Raw genomic sequence first — 24,030 nt, forward strand, 5'->3', positions numbered from 1 at the left:
CCCTTTCTAGCTCTGTCAAATTCCAGCTCTGGAGATAGCAGTGTTCGCACTAGCAGAGTGGGAGGAAGAGCATGCCTCCCAGTGATGGTGTGTGTGTGTGTGTGTGTGTGTGTGTGTGTGTGTGTCTGTGTCTGTGTCTGTGTGTGTCTGTGTGAGTCAGTCACATGAGCAGGCAGTTAGAACATGTGCCCAGGACACTGACCACTGGGGTTCAGAAAAAAAGCTCACATCCAGAATAGTCTACCAAAATGTTCTACTTGAGAAGGGGATTTCTTTTTCTGCTTTACACAAAAATACCATATGAACTCTTAGAGACCTTAGAATAAACTGCACTTCAGTGCCCGTGATGCCCAGACTTTAGCAAAGGCACAGCTGTGGTAGATCATATTCTTGGCTCTTTGCTTCGAGGACGTGTGCTCAGCTCAGTTGCCAAGGACAGAAGTTTTAGAGCCAAGCCTAGTAGTACTTCCAAGGAGCCATGAAAACTTCTAAGAGGCCACTCTTGAGGCCAACAAGTGGACTTGTTTTATTTCGGCCAGAGTCTTCCACTTTCACTCCCTTTGACTCTGGTGTGCGATATAGAAATCTGAAGTGGAGCTTTGGATTATCGTTTAAAACACTATCTTCTTCCCTGGGCTGAGGCAGGCCGCCAGAGAGCTGTGTACTCCAAGTTCATTGCTTGGATCCTCCTAGAATTATTTTTACTAATTTGTGCTTTGCCACTGTACCCTTAGTATCTTCTAGGAGCGCCATGGGACTGCATCAGATGCCATCTGCCATTGTCTGTGCTATCTAATGAAGTACTGTTCAGCACCACTCGTATTTAGGAGGACCCTGCATGAATTCTCTAAGTGGTAGGAATAGGGCACTGGCTTCTTATGAAGAGAACAATCAATCAAAAACAGTTGTTCTGGTTTCCTTCCTGACGGTGTGGTAAGAACACCCTGGGAATAAGCAAGTTAGAGGAGAAAGGTTTCTTGTATCCCACATTTCCAGGTTACAGTCCATCACTGTAGAGATCACAGAAGAAACCTGAAACGAGTCACACCACAACCAGGAGCCAGAGATGAAGCCATACACGCTTAATGCTCACCCAACCTTTTCCGCTTCAGTCTGGGGCCAAAGTGTAGGGTATGTGGCACCGTACTCAGGATGGGTCTTCACGTCCTCTTTGCAACAAGACAGTCCTTCACAGTTGTGTCAGCAGGCAGCCTAGGGCTAGAGAATGCTGCATTGATATGCTCTTCCTGGGTCTTTCGAGATAATCAGAACCGAGCCTCCCACGAGGTGTCTTGTATTACTTTGTATATGAGGACTTCAGGATTACAGTAGCTATTTCTTTCTCATTGGTCAGCAGGATGGCCACAGTCAGATTCACCATTAGAAACATTGCTAGATGTTAGCGGGGCTCACGTTTACCTGGGATATTTTTATGCTGTTCAGGCTATTGAATCTTCATGAATATATGTATGTATGTATGTTTGTATATATGTATGCATATAAGTATGTATCTGTATCTATACATACATACACACATGTACATATATGTATGCATGTTATATTTTTCATAATCAAATATTAACCCTAATTTCGTACTTTTTGGCTCTGGGTGTAATTTTCTACATTGATAGAAAATTCTATCTGGAACTGTGTTGATAAGTAGAGCAGCACTGGTGTAGCATATATTGCCCTGAGTTCTGTTTCTATCATTGCAAAAACGCTCCACAAAATAGAACTGTATGTGTATGGTAGACACATCGGATTTCATGTATTATAAAACATTATTTCAATCTTCCCTTTCAAATCCATGGCTCAAGGTTACACCTTCTTAGTGATGGATGTCAACTCTTCACCCATTTGTTTGCATTTTACATTTATTGTTCTGTTTGAGTTTTTCTTCTCTGCCATGTCAAACTCTCCACTGAATATTTCCTGCCCAGTCTCTATTCTATTTCTTAAATCCCTTCTAATATTTTCATTTACCTATATGTGCTGAAACTATTTCACCAGTTTCACAACCCTGACTTCCAGCTGATGTAGCCCTACTCACTAGTAAGTGATGATACCCACTGATGTGCGTTATTTAAAAGTTCTTTACTGTTCTAAAATTCTCTCCTGGCATTCAAGGCTTTTTACAACTTGGTCCCCAACCTATATTCCAAATCTCATCTCCACCCATTCCTCCCTCCCCTTTGTGTCCTTCAAAGCAGTCACTCACTTAATCACTAGTCCCTGAACACAAACATAACTAGCTTTCAGTGCCATATTCTGTCTGCTGGATGTGTCCTTCACTCCTTCAAGCCCTTGTGTGTCCCTGCGGCTCTACTCGGATATTATCTTGTGTATTCCCTCTATTTCATCTCATCAAAGGCCTCATCCTTTGTCACTTCACTCACAGCTGTTCTGGGTGCTCTTTCCTCTCTTCGTTGTGTCCTAGTGGTACCTGTCAATCTCTCTCCTCAGTTGGGAGCCCCTCAAGGAATCCACCTGAATAGAAGGAAGCAAAACTATGATACATTCCCCAAACTTGCTTACTTTTAGGGACACAATACTGCGTAGTGGGGTATCTGTTTATATGGTCCCATGGAAGTCCCTTGCAGTCAGCACACGTCCTGATTGCACTCATGAGCACTCACCTGTCTTCCTCTTGCTTTCAGGATTAGGCAAGTGAAGACGCTGAAAATCTGAAGAATGTTTCCAAGGAGTGATCTGACTGCCACTCACTGGGTCCTGAGGAGCATGAGGAAGCTCTTTCTAGTGCTTTCTCTCCTGATGTCCCAAGCAGCTCAATTGGAAGGCCGAAAGGACAATCAGTTCATCTGGAAAACAGGTAAGCATGTGGTGGCTGCTCATTTGTGCCATGGTCATTGAGGAGAACATTCCTTTCATATTTATGGAGCAGTGGGAAATACCCAGGAAGGAAAAACAGGCTCTTGTTATACATTAAGTTTATTTTAAAGATTTCACTTGTTTGTTTGTTTGTTGGTGTGTGTGTGTGTGTGTGTGTGTGTGTGTGTGTGCATGCCTGCAAAGGCCATAACAGGGAACTGGATTCCCTTGAGCTGTAGTTACTGGTGATTGTGAGCTGGTCACATAGGGGCTGGGAACAAAGCTAAGGTTCTTTTTTTTTTTTTTTTTTTCAATGCAGTTTATTCAGGAACCTTGAACAATCTTCTCACCCTGGGGAAAGCCAGCCCACAGCTTAAATAGCCTCTGGGTAGCCAACCTCAGCGTGCCACGTGGGCAATGCAGATAGGTCCACATACACGGAAGTAAGCCAGATCCTCAGCCATAGCCAAATATGGAGTTGTTTGTGACAGAGAGCACTCACCTTCGGGAAGGTGGAAGGCGGAAACCAGCTCCATCTTTAAGGCACGGCATTATGCAGCTCTCTACAGTTCCCCCTTTTGTTTTAGACGAGAGAAGCCAGGCCTGTTATCAGTTGAGCCCTCAGCCTATCGTTACATTAGATCTTTGTTCCTGCTTAATTGCCACCCAGGACAGCAACACTTGTTATTCTTTAGAATTGTTGTGCTGTTGTCAACTACAGTAATCATTTCCACAGTTGTATCTGCATCTCCTTTGCCAACTATTTTGCATCTAAGAAGTAGTATATGCCATCCGAGTGGATCTGATCCCTCAGCTGAAAGGCCTTGGGCCTGTTTTGTATGTCTTCCTTTCAGGGTTCAAACCTGTTAGCTATTTATTGTTAAATGTCTTCCAGCACAGATTATTTACATGTGGGCTTATTATTTACATCCCTTATTATTTATTATAATAACATTTATTATAATAACATTCCTTGTTATTTACATTATTTATATGTGGGCTTATTATTTACATTCCTTGGAAGCTCAGGGAATTACCTCTCTCAAGCTGGAGTGAAGAGGCAGTGGTCAAAAGCCCTTGCTGCTCTTGCAGAGGACCCAAGTTCAGGACCACATCCATTTCGTGTGGTCCACCACCACCTGCAAATACAGCTTCAAGCGAGTCAGCACTTCCTGTGCTCTCCAGAGGCATCCACATGCATGTATACACACATATACATATATGTGCATGCACACATACGCACAAAAATCTTAGAAATAATTATCTGAACAGCTGTGCCCATGGTTGTTAACTACAGGGTCTCCTCATGGTGTTTAGAGATCCTTAGCCATCTTGTGTACAGTTCCTTATGCATTTATGTGAAAGAATTGATTTCAGGCTTTCAAGCTCATATATAACTTACTCTATAACGATGTCCTTAATTTGCCTGTGTAAAAGATTTGTTCATTTTAATTTCCAGCCCTAATAATTTATTAGCTTAAATTATGAATCCTAAACATAGGGTTGTTACTCTCGTATGGCTCTTTGTATCTCTAATGCTTGCTTTGTTATGGATTTTAATTTTCCTAAAGTTTCACAATCAGATCATTTACAATATTTATTACTGCTTCAAGAGTCCATTCTTGCAAGTATAGATAACTTACACACTTAATATCTTAGAAGGAGAACATGGTGGTATAAAAGATCTATGGTCTTTAAAGAGTTTCATTTGGGTCCCATCATCTGTAAATTAAATAGACTTCGAACATATTGTCACTATGGAAATAAGTATAAAAGTGATATTCATAATATTTAAATGACTTTGCAAAAATGAAAGTGAATTATGTTTTCAAGTATATTAAGTAAAAAAAAATCCCAGTGCCATTAGAGATATAGTCTGGAGAAAACTTAATTGCATTAAAACCTCTATAAATTCATTTAATTGTGGGCTCCAATACTGCATTAGTGATTTGTGTTTGTTTTTTTTTTCCCACACACAGTAGTGTTGCCAAGCTTTGGAGATGGTTTTTAAGTCAAACTGCAGTTTTGTAAAGGGGACTATATTATTTTAATCACAGAAGTCAAATGTTTTGTGTGTTTATGTTTGTAGGAGGGTAGTTTGTATAGGGTCCAAGGATCAGCTTAATTTTACTGGCCTGAAACTCATCAACTGGGCCTGGGTGGACAAGCTAGCACACTTCAGGAACGCCCCCGTTTCTGCCTTCCCAGTGTTGGGCTAGTATATGTGTGCCACAACACCTGGCCTTTTCTTTCCAGGCTTCTGGGGAATCAAACTCTTGGCCTTGGCAAGCACATTACAAAATGAGCTATCTCCCCAGCCCACAAGAGAGAAACATTTCGATTCATACTTCATCTGGCTACCGTACTGTCTGATGTTCCCCGAGAACTGCAACTAAAATGGAGAGTAGTAAATCTTCAGCCTGAGTGAGATGTGTCAGGAAAACGAGCTTACTTAGAAGAAAACTTATGGATCTGTTTTCCAAAAATAAGCAACTGAGTTTTTGGAGAGGGAACATTTTCCAGAAGACACAGGCATTGTTGAAAATAAACATCAAGGTGGAGGTTTTCATTTTCTCAGTGTCTACTGCGCCTCATTCTGAAGTAACTTATACACGACCATAAACTTCAAGAGTAGAAAAATGTCAAGAGCAAAAAACTGAAAGCAAAGCTCTAGGCCGTGTAGCCCACACCGTATCTGCTACTTATTTATTTACTTATTTACTTATATCCCACCACCCGCCCTCATCTCCTCCCATCCCCGCCCCAAGTCCACTGATGGGGGAGGTCCTCCTCCTCTTTCCTCTGACCCTAGCCTATCAGGTCTCATCTGGACAGTCTGCATTGTCCTCCTCTGTGGTCTAATATGGCTGCTCAGGGGGAGGTGGTCAAAGAGCCAGCCACTGAGTTCAGGTCAGAGACAGGCCCTGTTCCCATTACTATGTAACCCACTTGGACACTGAACTGCCATGGGCTACATCTGTGCAGGGGTTCTAGGTTATCTCCATGCATGGTCCTTGGTTGGAGTATCAGTCTCAGAAAAGACCCCTGGGCCCAGTTTTTTCTTTTTCTTTTTCTTTTCTTTTTTTTTTTTTTTTTGGTTCTGTTGCTCTCCTTGTGAAGCTCCTGTCCCTTCCATGTCTTTCATCTCCCACTTCTTTCATAAGATTCCCTGAACTCTGCCCAAAGTTTGACTATGAGTCTCAGCATCTGCTGGGTAGAGTCTTTCAGAGGCCCTCTGTGGTGGCTCCTGTCCTGTTTCCTGATTTCTCCCTTTTCTGATGTATACACTGTTTGCCTTTCTGAATGAGGATTGATCAGATTACCCAGGGTTCTCCTCATTGTTTACCTTCTTTATGTGTACAGATTTAACTGTGTTTTTCCTATATTATATGTCTAATATCCACTTATAAGTGAGTATATACCATGTGTGTCTTTCTACTTCTGGAATACCTCACTCAGGATGATCTTTTCTAGTTCCCACCATTTGCCTGCAAATTTCATGAATTTCTCATTTTTAATTGTTGAGTAGTGTTCCATTATGTAAATGTACCACAATTTCTGTATCCATTCTTTGGTTGAGGGGGATCTGGGTTGCTTCTAGCTTCTGGCTAGAAAGCTGCTGCGAATATGGTTGAGCAAATGTCCTTGTTGTATACTTGAGCATCTTTTGGATATTTGCCTAGGAGTGGTATAGCTGGATCTTGAGGAAGCACTATTCCCAATTGTCTGAAAAAGCACCAGATTGATTTCCAAAGTGGTTGTACAAGTTTACATTCCCACCAGCAATGAGGAGGGTTCCTCTTTCTCCACATCCTCTCCAGCACGTATTGTCACTTGAGTTTTTGATCTTAGCCATGCTGATGTGTATAAGGTGAAATCTCAGGGTTGTTTTGATTTGCAATTCCTTGATGACTAAGGGCATTGAGCATTTCTTTAAGTGTTTCTCTGCCATTTGATATTCCTCTATTGAGAATTCTCTGTTTAGCTATGTACTCCATATTTTAATTGGATTACTTGATTTGTTGCTTTTTAACTTCTTGAGTTCTTTATATATTCTGGATATAAGTCTTCTATTAGATATAGGGCTGGTGAAGATCCCTTCCAATTCTGTAGGCAGTTGTTTTGTTCTGATGAGCGAGTCCTTTGCTTTACAGAATATTTTCAGTTTCTTGAGGTCCTGTTTATAGATTGTTGACCTTAGAGCCTGTGCTGTTGGTGTTCTCTTCAGGAAGTTATCTCCTGTGTCAATGAGTTCAAGGCTCTTCTCCACTTTTTCTTCTAACAGATTTAGTGTGTCTGGTTTTATGTTGAGGAGTTTGATCCACTTGTACTTTAGTTTTGTGCAACGAGATAAATATAGATCTATTTGCATTTTTCTACACGTAGACATCCAATTATGCCAGCACCATTTGTTTAAGATGCTGTCTATTTTCCATGGTATGGTTTTTGGTTCTTTGACAAAAATCAAGTGTCCGTAGGGTGTGTGGGTTTATTTCAGGGTCTTCTATTCAATTCCATTGATCCACCATTCTGTTTCTACACCAGTACCATGCAGTTTTTATTACTATTGCTCTGTAGTACAGTTTGAGATCAGGGATGGAGATACCTCCAAGTGATCTGTTGTACAGGGTTGTTTTAGCAATTCTGGGTTTTTGTTTTTCCATATAAAATTGAAAATTATTTTTCAAACTCTGTAAAGAATTGTGTTGGTATTTTGATGGGAATTGGATTAATCTGTAGATTTCTTTTGACAGGATGGCCATTTTCGCTATGTTAATCCTACTGATTCATGAGCGTGGGAGATCTTTCCATCTTCTGATATCTTCTTCAACTGCTTTCTTCTGAGACTTGAAGTTTTTTTTCAAACAGGTCTTTCACTTGCTTTGTTAGAGTCACCCCAGCGAACTCTAGTTATTAGTGAAGGGTTGAATTTCCCTATTCTCAGCCCTTTTGTCTTTCATATACAGCAGGACTACTGATTTTATTTTATTTTATTTTATTTCTTTATTATTATTTTTTTAGTTAATTTTGATTCGAGGCACTTTCCTAATGGTGTTTAGCAGTTGAAGGAGTTCTCTGGTTGAATTTTTTGGGTCACCCATGTATACTGTCACATCATCAGTGAAGAGTGATACTTTCACCACTTCCTTTCTGATTTATGTCCCCTTGATCTCCTTTAGTTGTCTTATTGCTCTAGCTAAGACTTCAAGTGCTATGTGGAAGCGATATGGAGAGAGTGGGCAGCCTTGCCTTGTCCCTGATTTCAGTGTGATTGATTTAAATTTCTCTCTGTTTAGTTTGATGTTAGCAATAGGCTTGGTGTATATTGACCTTACTATGTTTAGGTAGGTGTATTGTATCCTTGATCTCTCCAAGACTAAACATGAATGGGTGTTGGATGTTGTCAAATGCTTTTTTGGCATCTAAGGAGATGATCATGTGGTTTTTCTCCTTCAATGTGTTTGTGTGCCGGATTACATTCATTTCCATATATTGAACCACCCCTGCGTGCCTGGAATGAAGCCTCCTTGGTCATGGTGGATGTTATCTTTTATGTGTTCTTGGATTCGGTTTGCGAATATTTTATTGAATATTTTTGCATCAATGTTCATAAAAGAGTTAGGTCAGAAGTTCTCTTTTTTTGGTTAGGTCTTTGTGTAGTTTAGGTATCAAGATGACTGTGGCCTCATAGAATGAGTTTGGCAATGCTCCTTATGCTTCTATTTTGTGGAATAGTTTGAAAAAAATTGGACTTAGCTCCTCTTTGAAGGTCTGGTAGACTTCTGCGCTGAAACCATGTGGTCCTGGGCTTTTTTTTGGAGGGGAGACTTTTGATGACTGCTTCTATTTACTTGGGGGATATAGGACTATTTTATCTATTTGCTTGATCTTGATTTATTTTTGGTAAATGAAATCCATCAAGAAAATTTATATTTTTATTTAGATTTTCAAATTTTGTGGCATATAGGCTTTTGTAGTAAGACCTAATGATTAGATTTCTTCAGTGCCTGTCATTATGTCCCCATTTTCATTTCTGATTTTGCTTATTTGGATAGTTTCTCTCTGCCTTTTAGTTTGTTTGGCTAAGGATTTGTTTATCTTGCTGATTTTCTCAAAGAACCAGCTCTTGGTCTCATTGATTCTTTGAATTTTTTTGTTTGTTTGTTTCTTATTCATTGATTTCAGCTCTGAGTTTGATTATTTCCAATTGTCTACTCCTCTTGGGTGTGTCTACTTTTTTTTTTTTAGGACTTTAAGGTGTTCTGTTAAGTTGCTTGTATGCGATGTCTCAAATGTATTTCTGAAGGCACTTAGTACTATGAACTTTTCTCTTCACACTGCTTAAATTGTATCCCATAAGTTTGAAGTTATGCCTTCATTTTTGCTGAATTTTAGGAAGTCTTTAATTTCTTTTTTCATTTCTTCTCTGACACAGCTCTCACTCAATAGTTGTTCAGTTTCCATGTGTGTGTAGGCTTTTTGTTATTTCTGTTGTTGTTGAGGTCTAGTTTTAGACTATGGTGGTCTGATAGGATACAAAGGATTATTTTTGATCTTCTTATATCTGTTGAGGCTTGTGAGGACTATATGGTCAATTTTTGAGATGGTTCCATGAGTCGCTGAAAAGAAGGGCTACTCTTTTGAGTTGGCTGAGAAGTTCTATAGACATCTATTAGGTCCATTTAATTTAGGACCTCTGTAAGTGTCGTTATTTCCCTAGTTAGTTTCTGTGTAGATGATGAAATCTCCCACTATTAAGGTGTTGGGATTGATGTATGATTTAAGCTTTAATAATGTTTCATTTACAAATGTAGGTGCTATTGTATTTGGGGCATAGATGTTCAGAATTGTGATGTCCTCCTGGTGGAGTTTTCCTTTGATGAGAATGAAGTGCCCCCTCTTCATCTTTTTTTATTAATTTTGGTTGAAATTCTATTTTATTAGATAGTAGGATAGCTACCCCAGCTTGTTTTCTGGGTCCCTTTGCTTGAAAAACCTTCTTTCCATCCCTTTACTCTGAGGTAGTGTTTATCTTTGTTGAAGAGTTGTGTTTCTTGGATGCAACTGAATGTTGGATCCTGTTTTATTGGAGAGTTGAGTTTGTTGCTGTTGAAAGGTAATAATGACCAACGAATGTTAGTTCCTTTTATTGTGGAGTTAGTGGTGTTACTGTGTTTCTATGTTTGCTTATTTTGTTGTGGAGTTAGCGGTGTTACTGTGTTTCTATGCTTGCTTGCTTTAAATTTTTTGTTGTGAAGTTATCTATATCCTCTGCTTTCTTGGGTGTAGTTATTTCATTTTATTGGAGTTTTTCTTCTAGTATCTTCTGTAGGGCTGGGTTGCTATGTAGATATTAAGTCTAGTTTTGCCATGGAATATTTTGTTTTCTTCATCAATGTTGACTGAAAGCTTTGCTAGTTATAGTAGTCTGGGTTGGCATCTGTGGTCCCTTAAAGTCTGCATGACATCTGCACAGGCCCTTCTGGCTTTCATAGTTTCTGTTGAGAAGTCTGGTGTGATTCTGATAGGTCTACCTTCATATGTTACTTGGCCTTTTTCCCTTATTGCTTTTAATATTTTTTTCTTTGTTCTTTAGATTTAGTGTTTTGACTATGATGTGACATAAGGAGTTTCTTTTCTGGTCTAGTCTATTTGGTGTTCTGTAAGCCTCTTGTCTGTTTAAGGACATCTCTTTCTTTAAGTTGGGAAATTCTTTTCTATGACATTCTTGAAAATATCTTCTGGACTTTGGAGTCTGGAATCTTCTTTTGTCTATTCTTGTTATTCTTAGATCTTGTCTTTTCACGACACCCTTGATTTCTTGGATGTTTTGTGTTTGGAACTTTACGATTTTATTTTTTCATTGAGAGATATATCAATTTCTGCAATTGTGTCTTCATCATCTGAGATTCCCTCTTCCATCTCGTGTATTTTGTTGGTGATGTTTACCTTTGTGTTTCCTGATCTTTTCTCTAAGTTCTCCAGCTCCAGAGTTTTCTCTGTTTGTGTTTTCTTTATTGATTCTAATTCTGTTTTCATGTCTTGCCCTATTTCCTTTTCATGGTTGAATGTGGATTTCTGTATTTCCATGATGGCCTCTATTTTTTTGTTTGTTTCCTCTCTATATGTCTCTACTTGTGCCTTTATTTGTTTGCCTGTATTTCTTTGAGAACTTTGTCAATTTCCTCTTTATGTACCTCTAATAACTGGATAAGCATAGATTTGAGATAATTTTCCTCTGTTTCTAGTGACTTAAAATATCCATTGATTTATAGGTTTACTAGTGAGGCCATGATGTCCTGATTTTTGTTTGACGTGTTGTTTCGCTGACCTCTAGCCATCTGCTTAGCTGTAACCTTTGCTGTTTGTTCCTGGAGTCTGTACTTCAGAGTGGATCTCTCTGTCTCTGGAGTCTGGATTATTCTTCAGGAAGAAGAGAGAGATCTACCTGTTTGAGAGTGGATGTTGCTATTTCAGCTATAGCTAACGGAGGAAGGTCACAGGCTCATGTGGGCAAGCGTGGGAGTGTGCGTGGATGTGTGTCTTGAAGGACAGGGTGCTAGAGTGTGAAGATGTCTGGAAGGGTGGGATGTAAGCACCGGTGGGGGTATTGGTACCCTTCGAAGGTGCAATGTGCATGCATAAGCACCCTGAATGCCTCAGTGACTCACAGGCCTGTCATACTGTCCTCCAGGTATTCAGGTCTGTCTGGGTTGCACCATCTTGGCTCCAGGAATTATTTCCCTGGACTCCTCTGGGAGACTGACAGAAACTGGCGCTTCAATGTTGAGAACACTGACCCAAGAATCCCTATATTACCGACAGGGGGGCTGTTGATGGGAGGGATCCGATGTCTGGATGCTAGAGTAGAGGGACCCTGGATCTGGGGCTCTGCATGCACTCACTTGAAGGTGTACTCACTCACTTTTAGGCCTTCTCAGAAGGGGTTCCCCCTGTTCTCTACTCTCGGATTTGGGTTCGCAGGGGCAAATGAGAGTGTAGGCGACCCTTCAGCTCAGCAGTGTGCCCTGTTTGGTCTCAGGACAGGGAGACCCATATTTGTGGCAGCTGCCTGGCCATCTCAGTCACTAAGCAGGAAGGCTTCTGCGTGGGACAGCTCCTGCAGCAGCTGAGCTGGGAGGCTTGTGCTGCTGCTGCATCTGGGTCTCGGTCACCTAGGATGAAGGCTAGTGCTTGGGGCAACTACTGCCATCTTAGCAGAGCAGAGGGGCCATGCTGGGGGCAAAGGGACATGTTGGGGGGAGCTGAATATTTGCCACTCTCAGACCCCAGAGACATCCACGGGTGACCTGGATCCAAATGGTCTTAGCTCATGGGTTGTCCCCTCTTTCCCAGGAAGCCTCAGTGTTCATGTTCTGGCTTCAGCCACCACTCCACTCACACATTTTGGAGTTTCAGATCTTCTGCCCCTCAGATACAGTGCAAGCTGGTCACTGCCATCTTGGATCCCTTATCTGTTTTGTACCTTTCATAAATACCCTTGATTGTAGAAGTATGTATGGTTTCATCTAATTGAATCCTTACATTGTTTTTGCAGCTAGCCTTCATCATGCCACAATATCTTGATTAATATTATATACTAGGTCTCACACTTCAGTCTCATCTTTTAAAGGATATATAGTATTCTTTCATGTTCTTGTTCAATATTTCATTTCTTTTTTCTTTGATTTTTTTATTGATTTATTATTTATTCCTATTTACTCACTTTGTATCCTGGATGTAGCCCCCTTCCTCATCTCCTCCCAGTCCCACCCTCCCTCTCTCTTCTCCCAATATGTCTCTCCCCTAGTCCATGGGTGTGGGGGGGTCCTCCTCCCCTACTATCTGTCCTCAGAAACAGAAAGACATACATAGTACATACTCACTTTTAAGCAGCCTGTCCTAATATTTTATTTCTTAATTTCTTAGCGTCTCAGTGGTTTTCAAATGTTGCTATTGCACCCAATGCTGTATTATTTTAAAGGTAAGTAATAATTTGTCTTGAGAAGCCATCACATCTCCTAGAACATTTTGGGAACATTCTCCTCAAAATTTCCTTGGAGATCTTTGTTACTTTCATTTCTGCTACACACACACATACACACACACATGTGAATTTATTCTATTTCATATGAAACTTTTGTTGTTAAAATTAATTATATTTATATAGTATGTTATATCTATGAACACAGATGAATATAGGTCCAACATAAACTGGAATTTGGAAGATTTTTCTGGAGACTCAGATAAAACATATTTTATACTAGAAACCTGAAATCATCTTTCTGGTTTAGATTGGATGCCATTCATTTAAATGGCATCCTGTTAATCTTCGTGGTTTTATTCCTAAATTAAAGGGTTAAATGCCAGTTAACCATTTGTAAATTAGAGGCATTTCTAGTTAAGCTTTGGCTTTGGAAACACAATGGATTGGCGATATTTAGAGGGTGTGCTATGTTGTTAAGGACTGCTGTATTAGGGGTGCTTGGTGCAGGCATGGGGTCACTGATATCCAAAGCTTTCCAACAACTGTCTCTACCATGAGGACATTTCACCTATATTTAGTGTTGGGCAGCCAGCCCATCATCTATGCCTGAGAAAGAAGGATCCTTCCATCATTGAGTATCAGATAAGAATTAAGCTTATTGTTTTCAGTTTAAATCTGTAGCTATTTGTGGCTATCTGTAGCTAATTGTAGCTATTTGCCTGTACCCGCTTTGCTGAGGAGGGGCCAGATCACAGTCTCTGAAGTCATAAGAAGTACTTACTTCAAATGTTTTGTTAGTGGTTTTGAGGAGTGTGTTCATTTAGTTTATATTTGCTGAGTCCTACATTCTGGGCATTGTTACAAGGACAAAAGACAGATAAAAACTGGAAATGAACCAGATCTTAGTTCTCAGAAACAGGTCCTAAGCATGACCAACAGAAAATATGTGATATGGTAAGAAATGGTAAGAAGTAAAGCCAGGAGAGAAACATGGGGGTAAATGGTAGAGGAGAGACTGGAAACTGTTAGGCTGTTGATGGAACCCTTCACTGAGGAAGTGTCCCTATATATAGACCCAATAGAAGTGAAGGCAGAGCCAGGGTGGATGAGAAAACCAGGTAGAGATGGCAAGCATGGGGTGCTGAGGCAGGAGCACAGGGTGCCGTTACTTAAGGACTGGGGTGGGGATGGATGTGATAGCCTTCACCTTTAACGCTAGCACTCAGGAGACAGAGACAGGTAGATCCCCCTGAGTTCAAGGCCAGACTGGTCTAGGGCCAGTCAGGGATACATAGTCTCACAGAATCAAAACAAGCACAGGTCCATGGAGAAGAACAGCATACTGGAGCAGGGAACACAGGGAGAGAGACAAGAACCTAGGACAAACAGGTCACAGGACCATGGCAGCCATGTCCTCATCTGTCGCAGTTGTGACTCTGGAAGAAACAGAAAGATGCTAGATTTTACAGAGCCATGACAAGAGCTGAAGTTCTTTCATTAAGATTTGAGTGAGATAATTATGGGAAGACCTGAAAGGCAGGTCAGAGAGACTGGTTAGGTGGGGCTAAGGACAAGGAGTGAAAAGGGCACCTTGGACCAGTGTCATGGATTCAAAGCTGGTGTATGGAGTTTGAATTAAAGATGTATAGAAGAGCAGACTCACGTATTTAAGATATATTGAGGTCAGATGTGTTTAAGGCAGATATATGTAAGGACAGGCTTGTTTATTGAAGAGCAGATTCATCTAATCACCGGGTGCAATTTTGATGACGTCTTGACATCCTTCTGCAGACGGGATGTTACTTGCACTCAGGGATACAGCCAACCATCCTAAAATGACCAAGGTAGTGCCCTCCCCAGAACAAACCACCAGACATCAAACTGACTTTAGGGCCCCAGCTGAAAAGCCTTGAGTTAAGGTAAAGCCTTCAGAGTGGTGTCTTAATTTTCTGTTGCCATGATTAAACAAACAAACAAAATGACCAAGGCAATTTATAAAAGAAAGCATTTAATCTGGGCTCATGGCTCCGGAGGGGAGGGTTAGAGTACATAGCCATCATGGCGGGGAGAAACAATACCCATGCATGACAGTTGGCCAGCAGACACGGTGCCGGAGCAGTAACTTACGTCACTGCTTATGTGCATCCAGAGGCGTAAGGCACAGAGAAAGAGAGCCAACCTGGAATGATGTTGGCTTTGGAACCTCAGAGCTCACCCCAGGGACAGACCTCCTCCAACGACACCACACCCCTGTCCTTCTCAGACATTCCACCAACTGGGGAACAAGTATTGAAATGTATGAGCCTTGGTGGCTGTCCTCATTGAAACGTCACAGGAGGGAAGGAGAGACACAGTAGAGGTGCTGGCTGTGCCTTGAGTGAAGTACATCAGGTTGTGGGGGGGAGAGAGGGACGTACCACCTCACTGCTTGCCCAAAGCCTGGTGACTTGAGTTCAAGCCGCAGACCCCACCTGAAGGAGCAAAATGACTAACATGTGAAAGTTGTCCTCTCTTCTCCACATGTGAGCTATGGCACATCTCTCTCTCTCTCTCTCTCTCTCTCTCTCTCTCTCACACACACACACACACACACACACACACACACTAAACAAACAAAGAATTAAAAATCATCTCTGGTGTGCTGTATAGGAAACAGAGAACGTGCCTTGAGGTCCTTGGTAATGGCCACAGTTACGTCTTGACCTTGCGTTACATTCATTTGCAGGCATTGATCACAAAGTTGAATGTTCAGGAGAGGGGGGCTGCACATGCGCCAGCCAGGAGGCTGAAATTAAAGGTAGCTTTAGAAATGCAGATCTGCACTCAGAATTTGTGATCCTGTATATGTAGAGAATAACATTTTGATTACATCCTTCGGGAGCCAAATGACATTAAAAAATCACAGGGCTAAAATGCACGTAACATAAACTTTACCATTTTAGCAGCTTTAAAGGTGCAATCTTCAGTGAGATTCAGCACCCTCACAGAGAGCTGGAGCATTCACCGGTGCCTTGTTCCAGAACGTTCTCACTAGCCAGAACTGCTGCTGACAAGTAGGCTGATAAAAGGACAGGAAAACAAATTTAGTTTTTTATAATAAATCTGAAAGGAAAAAAAGAAGCAAGTCCTGTAGTTACTTCTTTATGATAATTAACAGAATTGTTTCTGTCAACATATAAGTAACTCTTTTAGCAGCATAAATTATTCTCTAGGGAGGCACCCAACAATCTTGCATCTCTATAGGGAGAGTTACTTCACCTTTCTGAGCCTCAATTATTGGTCTGAAAACGAGGACGTCAGCATTTTGTAGGATCACTTTGGAAAGTAGAATAAAACATTAAAATGTATAATGAAAACTGACTCTTCAAGAATGTTAGCTACTGTTTCCCTTTTAAAGAACTTTTAATGCTGTGTCTGTGCCTGTGTAGTGGTGTGTTTTCATGAGTGCAGGGACCCACGGAGCCCAGAGGAGGCTCTCAAATACCCCGGCATGGAGTAAAGCATGGCTCTATGCTACTTGACACGAGTGCTGGGAAGCAGACCGGATCTTCTGCGAGAGCAGCCTGCACTCTCCCTGTTAGGCCATCTCTCCAGCCCCATTTCTGTCATGATTGTGTGAGAGTCTGGTGCTTGGCTTATCCATGTTTCTGTGTTTTGAGGTTTTTCAATAATTTACTTCCCTAATCATACAAAATAAGTATTATTTGATGGCTACATGTATTTTATTAAGCAGTGATTTTACTGATTTGAAGTATAAATTTGTCTTTATATTAGACTCTCAGAAAAATTTAATTTCAAGAGCTCTTACATGATAAATGTGAGAATAATGACCTCCATTCTATGAGCAAAGTAAATAAGATAGAATTTTTTACTTGGAATAAAAATACATTATGTCAGAGACACTGCAAAAGAATAGAAGATTGTATCTATGTTCACAGTTAACCGCAGCTTAAACAATATTTTCAGCAGGAAAATATTATAAGCAAAATTGTATTATATATATTGCACACATACATCCTGAACTTCAAGATTCTTAAAGAAAACAAAATGTTCTTAGAAGATTTTGTTTTAATATGTGTTAGAAATCCATGAAATAGTTCCTCTGGGAATTAGATTAAATTGAAATCATTTTAATTACTTCTGTGGACATTAGATCATCTAAGGGGCATGTATTTAATAGACTCTTGGTGATATTATTTCTGTAATATAAGAAAGCCTTGGCATATATAGCATGGATTTTACTGCTAAAAGTTATAATTATTTTTCCTTAAAGACCTCAAGCATTAATTTTGTAATGTTCCTAAGAGGCAAGAAAAATAATCTGTTATGTAACAAAATAAATTACTCTGCTATTTCTTTCTAAATATAACTAAAATGTAGACTTCATGGCAACAGGAGATTTTGCTATTTTGATGTAATCCAAGTAACTAGAACATACATAACTAACGGTTGCACATGCCATCTTCCATCTTAAGTGAAATGAAGGACTCTCTCTCTCTCTCTCTCTCTCTCTCTCTCTCTCTCTGTGTGTGTGTGTGTGTGTGTGGTGTCTGCATGCATACGTATTTCTGTCATGTCCTTTCTGTGTGATTCTGACTGTGTGTTCTGGGATTCTATTTAACACTTATTTAAAAGAAGACAGAGAGATTTGCATGAACCTTAAGTGTTGCTGAGGCTCTCAGCATGAGGTGCTCTAGGTACCTTGCTGCCCAAATAAAATCCAGTGTGGTAGCCTGTCCATCTAGCCCATCCAGCTAGTCCATCCATCTCAATTCTTTTAGACTATCTTTCAGAAAAAAAAAAATCTGGTATTTACCTTCACCTGTCTGTCTCTGTCTGTTCACTTCCCTGCCTCCCTCCCTTTCTTTCTTTCTCTCCACCACCTCCTTGATAGCCCAGACTGACCTCAAAGTCATAAGCAGCCCTGTCTCCGCCCACTGAGTGCGTCTTCCAGGTGTTCACCAGTTCACCTGATTTTCTTGCTATTTCTAAGTAACATGCCCCTTATTGTGTGCACTCGATACCTGCCATCCATCTACTCCTAGGTTGGTAGAGGATTTCTCATCTCCTTCCTCATTTCTTCCTTAATGTAATCCTTCTAGTGTTTTTATTAAGCTAGTTAAGGCAGTGAGTGTTTTCTGTGCTCATGCTCTCTGCTATCCACACATTGTATTGTTCTTCATCCTTTATTGTTTATGAATAAGTGAAGAGCTTCCGCCCTCTGTTTCCTTTTGCCTTGTTTTCTCGGGACCTGGAGCTGCTTCCCCCTAACGTTCTGCTCCGTGCTCCATGTGCCCAGCATTGAGGCTCCGATCTAAGACTCCCTGGCATTCTGTCTTCTTTGACTTTCTTTCCACAGCCTCCATCCCTGATTCGCTTGAAGTTCAGCAAAGGTTTCAGGTGTGAGCGCTCCTTCATTTCTGCTCCTCGGCTTCCTTGCTCATTCTTGTTCCTTGCCTTGCCTTGTTTCCTAGGTCTGCTGAAGTTATCCTCCAGCACCCCTCAGCGGGGCATGTCGGAACTCATTTTTCAACTTTTCTATTGGGCGGGGTCTCCATGCTCCTCACACAGCCTGTGTTCTGATTAGTTTTTGTTTTATTTTATCAAGTTGGCACAAAACTAGGGTCATCTGGGAAGCGAGACCCTCAGTTGAGAAAATGCCTCCATCAGGTTGGCCTGTGGCAAGTCTGTTGGGCATTTTCCTGGTTACCGATTGATGTGAGATGGCTCACCCGCTGTATATTTTAGAGCAATTGTGTGCGCCATGGGGAGCAAACTGTTAGGAGAAACTCCACCATGCTTGAATCTCTTTCCTGAAGTCCTTTCCTGACAGGGTTTGATGGGGACATGGAAGCCAAATAAACCCTTTCCTCCCGAGTTGGTTTTACTCTGAGTTTTATGACAGCATAGAAAGCAAACTTGGTCAGCTTGGGTGTAGAGCTCGGGAATAACGGGAATTGTCTCTCCAGATGTCCCGTGTTGAAGCTGTGGGCTCCCCCTGCTCCCACTGGTGTGATTACCGCAGACACTGATGGCACTGTGACCACCTCTGCTTCGGCCCTACCTGTTTGCACCTGTTGCCAGCGTCTTTACCTGTGACGTCCTAAAGCCCCGTGATGATACACTTACAGACGTGCTCCTTTCCTTAGTTCTCAGCGTCAGCGTGATGCAGCCCTTGTCGCAGTCATGTCCTATGATTCTGAGACTTATTTTGATGTGATTTTTCCCTCCCTGTTACTCTTTTTGGAATTTCACATATAGACATGGCCTCTTTAGCTGATGCTAAGTTTTTCATACCTTTCCCCTGCATTTTATCTTTGTTTTTGTTTGTTTTCTTATTCTACTTTCTAAATTTTTCTTCTATTTCACCTTAATTTAAAACAAGCAAGTAAGCGAACAAGCAAGCAAGCAAACAAAAAAAACAAACAAAAAACCAGCAATTGAACCTAGGCTTTGTCAGTACCAGGCAGGTACACTGAATGAAGCTGCCGCCTCAGCTATCCTCTCAGTTTCTTTCAGGTGGAGACAGTCTTACTATGTTGCTCAGGCTGGCCTTAAACTTAGTCTGTAACCCAGGCAGGGCCTGAAGTGCTGTCTTCCTGCCTCATCCTCCTGAGTGTCTAAAATCACAAGACTGTGCTTCTTGATGCTTCTTTTCAATATTTTAAAGTTTCAGATATCATAGTCTGTTTGTAATACGCTGTTCTTATTTTAAAAGTTTTAAACTTCCCGTGCTTCATAAACACAGCCTCTTTTTTGTTGAAAGGATTTTTATCCTAGTTTGATGCTATGTCTTCTCTGTACCATTTATTGATTCTCCAAGTCCCCATTTGCACTTGATTCATTCTTTGTTCACCTAAAGCTTCTGATATGTGGAACCTTTTTTAGTCTATCTGTTGTTTGTCTACCTGTTCCGTCTTTCACATTCAAATAAATGGAGACTTTAGACATTTAGCTGTTCTCTGTTTTTATCAGATCTTGAAGTTCATGGCCATGGAGGTGGGTTCCTTACAAATCCAAATTGCTTCATAGTTAAAAATCTTTACCCTGGGACTGTGTTGTTGAAAGTGACATCTAAGGAATTAACAACAGCCATGTTCCCAGATAAACTGGCTTGGAAACCATGAGTATTCATGCATCTTCTGTATGAATATCACATACCTTGTGGTCCCCATTAACCTGCAGCTCTGCAGGTATGTTTACTCAACCGAGTATGTTTTTACTTTGTTTTAAGAACTCTATCTTTCTCTGTTTATTCAAGCCACACCAGGGATTCCATATAAGTGACACAGTGATTAAAGCCATGCCCCAATTCTCTGTTGCTATATATATTCACCCAAAGAGAGTAGCTTAAAACAATAATGTTATTTTTCCACATATTGAGGTTCTGTTTGTTTAGAGCTATGGACAGGTGGCAGGGACCTAGGTTACTGGGGAGTTGCCTACAACCTAGCCTGTGAAGACTTAGGTAGCTGTATTCTAGAGAGCTGGGCTTTTCCAGTCTCTCTGTTTCCAGTGTGATCTCTTCCTGCAGAGTCTTCCAGAAAGTGGCTGCAGTCCTCTAGGCAAGCTTCCGCAGAGAGCTGAAAAGAATGTGATTTGTTCAGAGTTAGCCTGGGAGTCAAGCCTACTCACGTTTGCTACACTCCATTGGTGGGTGACAAATACCTCTAAAAAGCTTGCACAATATTTCTTGATAAAAATGGCCAAATACTCTCAGGGTTCTGTGTGTGTATGTGAGTTGGGAAGAGGGAATTACACACCCACATGCAAGCATGCATAGGTATACATGTGTATGTACAAAGACTTGATGGACAGAGGATGGTCTTCTTCAAGCACTGTCGGCCTTTTCTTTTAAGACAAGGTCTCTCACTGGCCTGGAACTTGCCAAGCAGGCTAAGGCAGGCCGGCCACTAGGCTCTGTTGATCCTGTCTCCTTCCCTGGGATTGCAAGTGTGTGTTAGCACAGGTGGCTGGTTTTTTGTTTGTTTGTTTGTTTGTTTGTTTGTTTTCCCCCATAGGTTCTGGGGATCAAACCCAGGTCCTGGGGTACTTTATTGCCTGAGATATCTCTCCACCACCACACCACTACAGGCCTTACACCATCTTTATCCATCGCTCTGTTTACAATCACTGGTGTCTCCTGGTCCTCCCAGACACACTGAGTAGCCGAGTGAAAGGGAGGCTACGTGGACATCACAGTCCGCAGGCTGTGTTAAGGGCTACTCACCCTCTCCCGAAGCACACCCTCCTTATCCTGGACTCCACGGATAGGGCAGGAGGAGAGGCTTCTGCAGAGAACCTGAGCCCAAGTCCTCTCCCTACTGAGCGGGGTAGCCAATCCTTTCCCTCTATTTTGTTTGTATTCTTAATCTACTTACTATATTTTTCCTCTGCTTCACCTAATTTTTTTTAAGGCAATTGAACCTAGGGCTGTGTCAGGGCCAGACAAGTGCCCTGAATGAAGCCGCAGCCCCTGCCCCCTTTTCAGCTCCTTTCAGTCTGGAGTTGTTCAGTTTTCAGTCTTCTTATGTTGCTCAGTCTCGTAATCTCAGACACGCAGGAGGATGAGGCAGGAAGACAGCACTTTAGCCCTGCCTGGGCTACGGACTGAGCTTAAGGCTTACATTTTTAAAAGCTGCACACTGCTTTCTAAGAAGGCTTGCGTTCCTTCCAGTAATGCAATGGACCCCTGTTTTCCCAGTTTCTTGTGAATGTTTGTTGCTGCCTTTTTCATTGCTATCACTTGAGTGGGAGTGAAGTGCTATAGTTTAGATTAGAATGTCACTAATGGATGATAGTATTACATTTGCAAGCATTTGTTAGCATTATCGTGTTTTCTCTGGTGAAATGTCTCTGGAGATCTTTTTGCGTTTATAAGTCGCCCAGCTTGTTTTACTATTAATTTCCAAGACTTCATCGTATCTTCTGAACTTTAGTCCTTTACTGGGTGTGACCATATTTACAGATGTTTTGTACTTCTGTATGGCTTGCTGGTTCAGCTTTTGGCGTCCTTTGAAGTGACTATTTTGCTTATGTGCAAAAGTCCAACTTACCTGGGTTCTTATGAATTGTACTTTAGCTGCCATGTCCACTGTATCTAAGAAATCATAGCCTTACGTATTGTCTCAAAGAATTTGACTTATATTTTTATCTAAATTTCTTTTATATTTTTATGAGCTACTTATATAAAGTTTTACTACTTATATTTTTGTATATGAGTATCCATTGTATCTCCATGATATATTAGAATAAAACTATGCTGTTCTCATTCAGTAGCTTTGAGATTAGCCTTGAAGAAAATTGGAAAAAAATACAAATACATACTTTCTGTTTCATGGAATCCATATTTAAATGTGTCTGTGCGCATGTGTGTGTGTGTGTGTGTGTGTGTGCATGTGTGATAAACATAAAAAGGGGCTGAAAATATTAAGAGATATTGGGGAAAAGACAGTATAAAAGAGTGGGGAAATAGGAATAAACTATGATGATGTACATGTGTGAAAAAGCCATAATGAAATCCACAAAAAAATTGACCCTAAGTAAGAATTTTTTTCTTGATTGTCAGATCTATCCAATGGACATCTATCTGTCTATTATTTATATCTCTACCTTTATATATATATATCAATCATCTATCTGTTAATCTATATATCTATATTTTTATCTTTCTATCTATCAATCTATCAATCTATCATTTGCTTTATTCTATTGTCTTGATAGTTGTCATTTTAAATTGGAAAGTGATATTTGGCCAAGTGTTTTTTTTTTTCAAGATATTTTGTTATTGTTTGTTCATTGGTTTTTGACAATGAATTTTGCTATTTTCCTGTAGAGATTGGACAAAGGACAGAGAAAAGGGTCAAGAGGTCAATTCATTATATTTATAAATTTTTACTTAGTGTTCATTTTGAGACATAGGCATAATTCTCCTACAGCACATCTAATTCCAAGCTTTCCTGGGCTATAAAAAATAAATTCACATTTCATTGTCAGCTTTCTCTTCTGTTGATACTTTGTCTCCAGTTTTCTTCTCTGTGCCAAGATGAGCTCCCTTTCTTCACCTTCCAGATTGCATTTTTTCCACTATAATGTCTGTTACTGTACTGTCATTTCAGTCAAGCCAGACTGGAGCACATACAAATATCTCAGCTTCCTCCCTTTGTCTGTTAATGGGAAGTTTTCTTATTCACAGTTAATCACTTTCCTTAGGCTGATAGTCTGGAATATAAAACAGTTAAATTCCGTCGATCTTGTGGTAACTGATTCAGTTATTCAGTTTTTACTACAAAAATTTGCCAATACTTCTTGTCCAAGTTAGATTGTGAAAGCAAACAACAAGACATGAAACAGAACTGGGGTGGGAAATGGTTTAGTTGATGAAGTATAAGCATGAGGACCTGAGTTTGGTTCTCAGCTGACTTGAAAACCCAGGTGTGGCAGCAGGTGTCCTCAGAGCTGAGGAGGCAGAGAGCGGAGGGTCCCTGGGGCTTGCTGTCCAGCTAGTCAAGCTTACCTGGCAAGCTTCAGGCCAGGGAGCAACCTTGTCTTAAAAAATAAGGGTGCATGGTTCTTGTGTACCAACACAAAAGGTTGACTTCTGGTCTCCATCTGCACGTGTGCATGGACACACACACACAGAGATGTGCAGTGTGCACACACATGCTCAAACATGCACACACACACATCTGCATATACTTGTTCACGTTATAAACACTGTTATTACATCATTTTTTAAAATAAATCTTATTTATAATGTTTATTGGCTTGAATATCTGGGTGCATGTCATAGTGAGCTCTTGGATTGGTAAGTGATAGGGAAAAATCTCCTTCCTGACACCTGGCAGTATCTCTCTTCTGTGTGGAAGACTTTTGATATTTTAATTTGAATTATAATTTTTAAAAAGGAGGTTCTTATGTTAAAGAAACCAGAGGCAAAATTCAAAACAGGTCAGACATCAAAGTGAGCCTGTGTCATGATTAAAGGATGTGTGTGTGTGTGTGTGTGTGTGTCTGTGGCAACAGCACTCTTCACGAATGATGCAAGCTTATTGGAAGTTTACCTTTTAAGAAGACTTAGCAAGTGAAGCACTTGACTGGAGCTCAGCTCTCCTATGTAATTGCTGGGTGGGTGTGGTAGCCTTCCTATGATTCCAACACTCAGAGGCAGAGCACAGGCCTCCCAGAGCAAGCTGGATACCTACACTAGGTTC

At 40.8% G+C, this 24,030-nt stretch overlaps 1 protein-coding gene across 3 annotated transcripts in view; it reads left to right on the plus strand.

The window, feature by feature from the left end:
- The window catches only part of Thsd7b (thrombospondin type 1 domain containing 7B), an 844,758-nt gene that overhangs the window by 129,099 nt on the left and 691,629 nt on the right, over positions 1–24,030 (plus strand). For all 3 annotated transcript variants that reach the window (XM_060372003.1, XM_060372004.1, XM_060372005.1), the window contains exon 2: positions 2,658–2,830. In XM_060372003.1, coding sequence (XP_060227986.1) covers positions 2,692–2,830 — 139 coding nt within the window. In that variant the 5' untranslated portion in view covers positions 2,658–2,691. The remainder of the gene's footprint in view (positions 1–2,657; positions 2,831–24,030) is intronic.

This window comes from Meriones unguiculatus, chromosome 18 (genome assembly GCF_030254825.1).
Source record: "Meriones unguiculatus strain TT.TT164.6M chromosome 18, Bangor_MerUng_6.1, whole genome shotgun sequence".
Lineage (NCBI taxonomy): Eukaryota > Metazoa > Chordata > Mammalia > Rodentia > Muridae > Meriones > Meriones unguiculatus.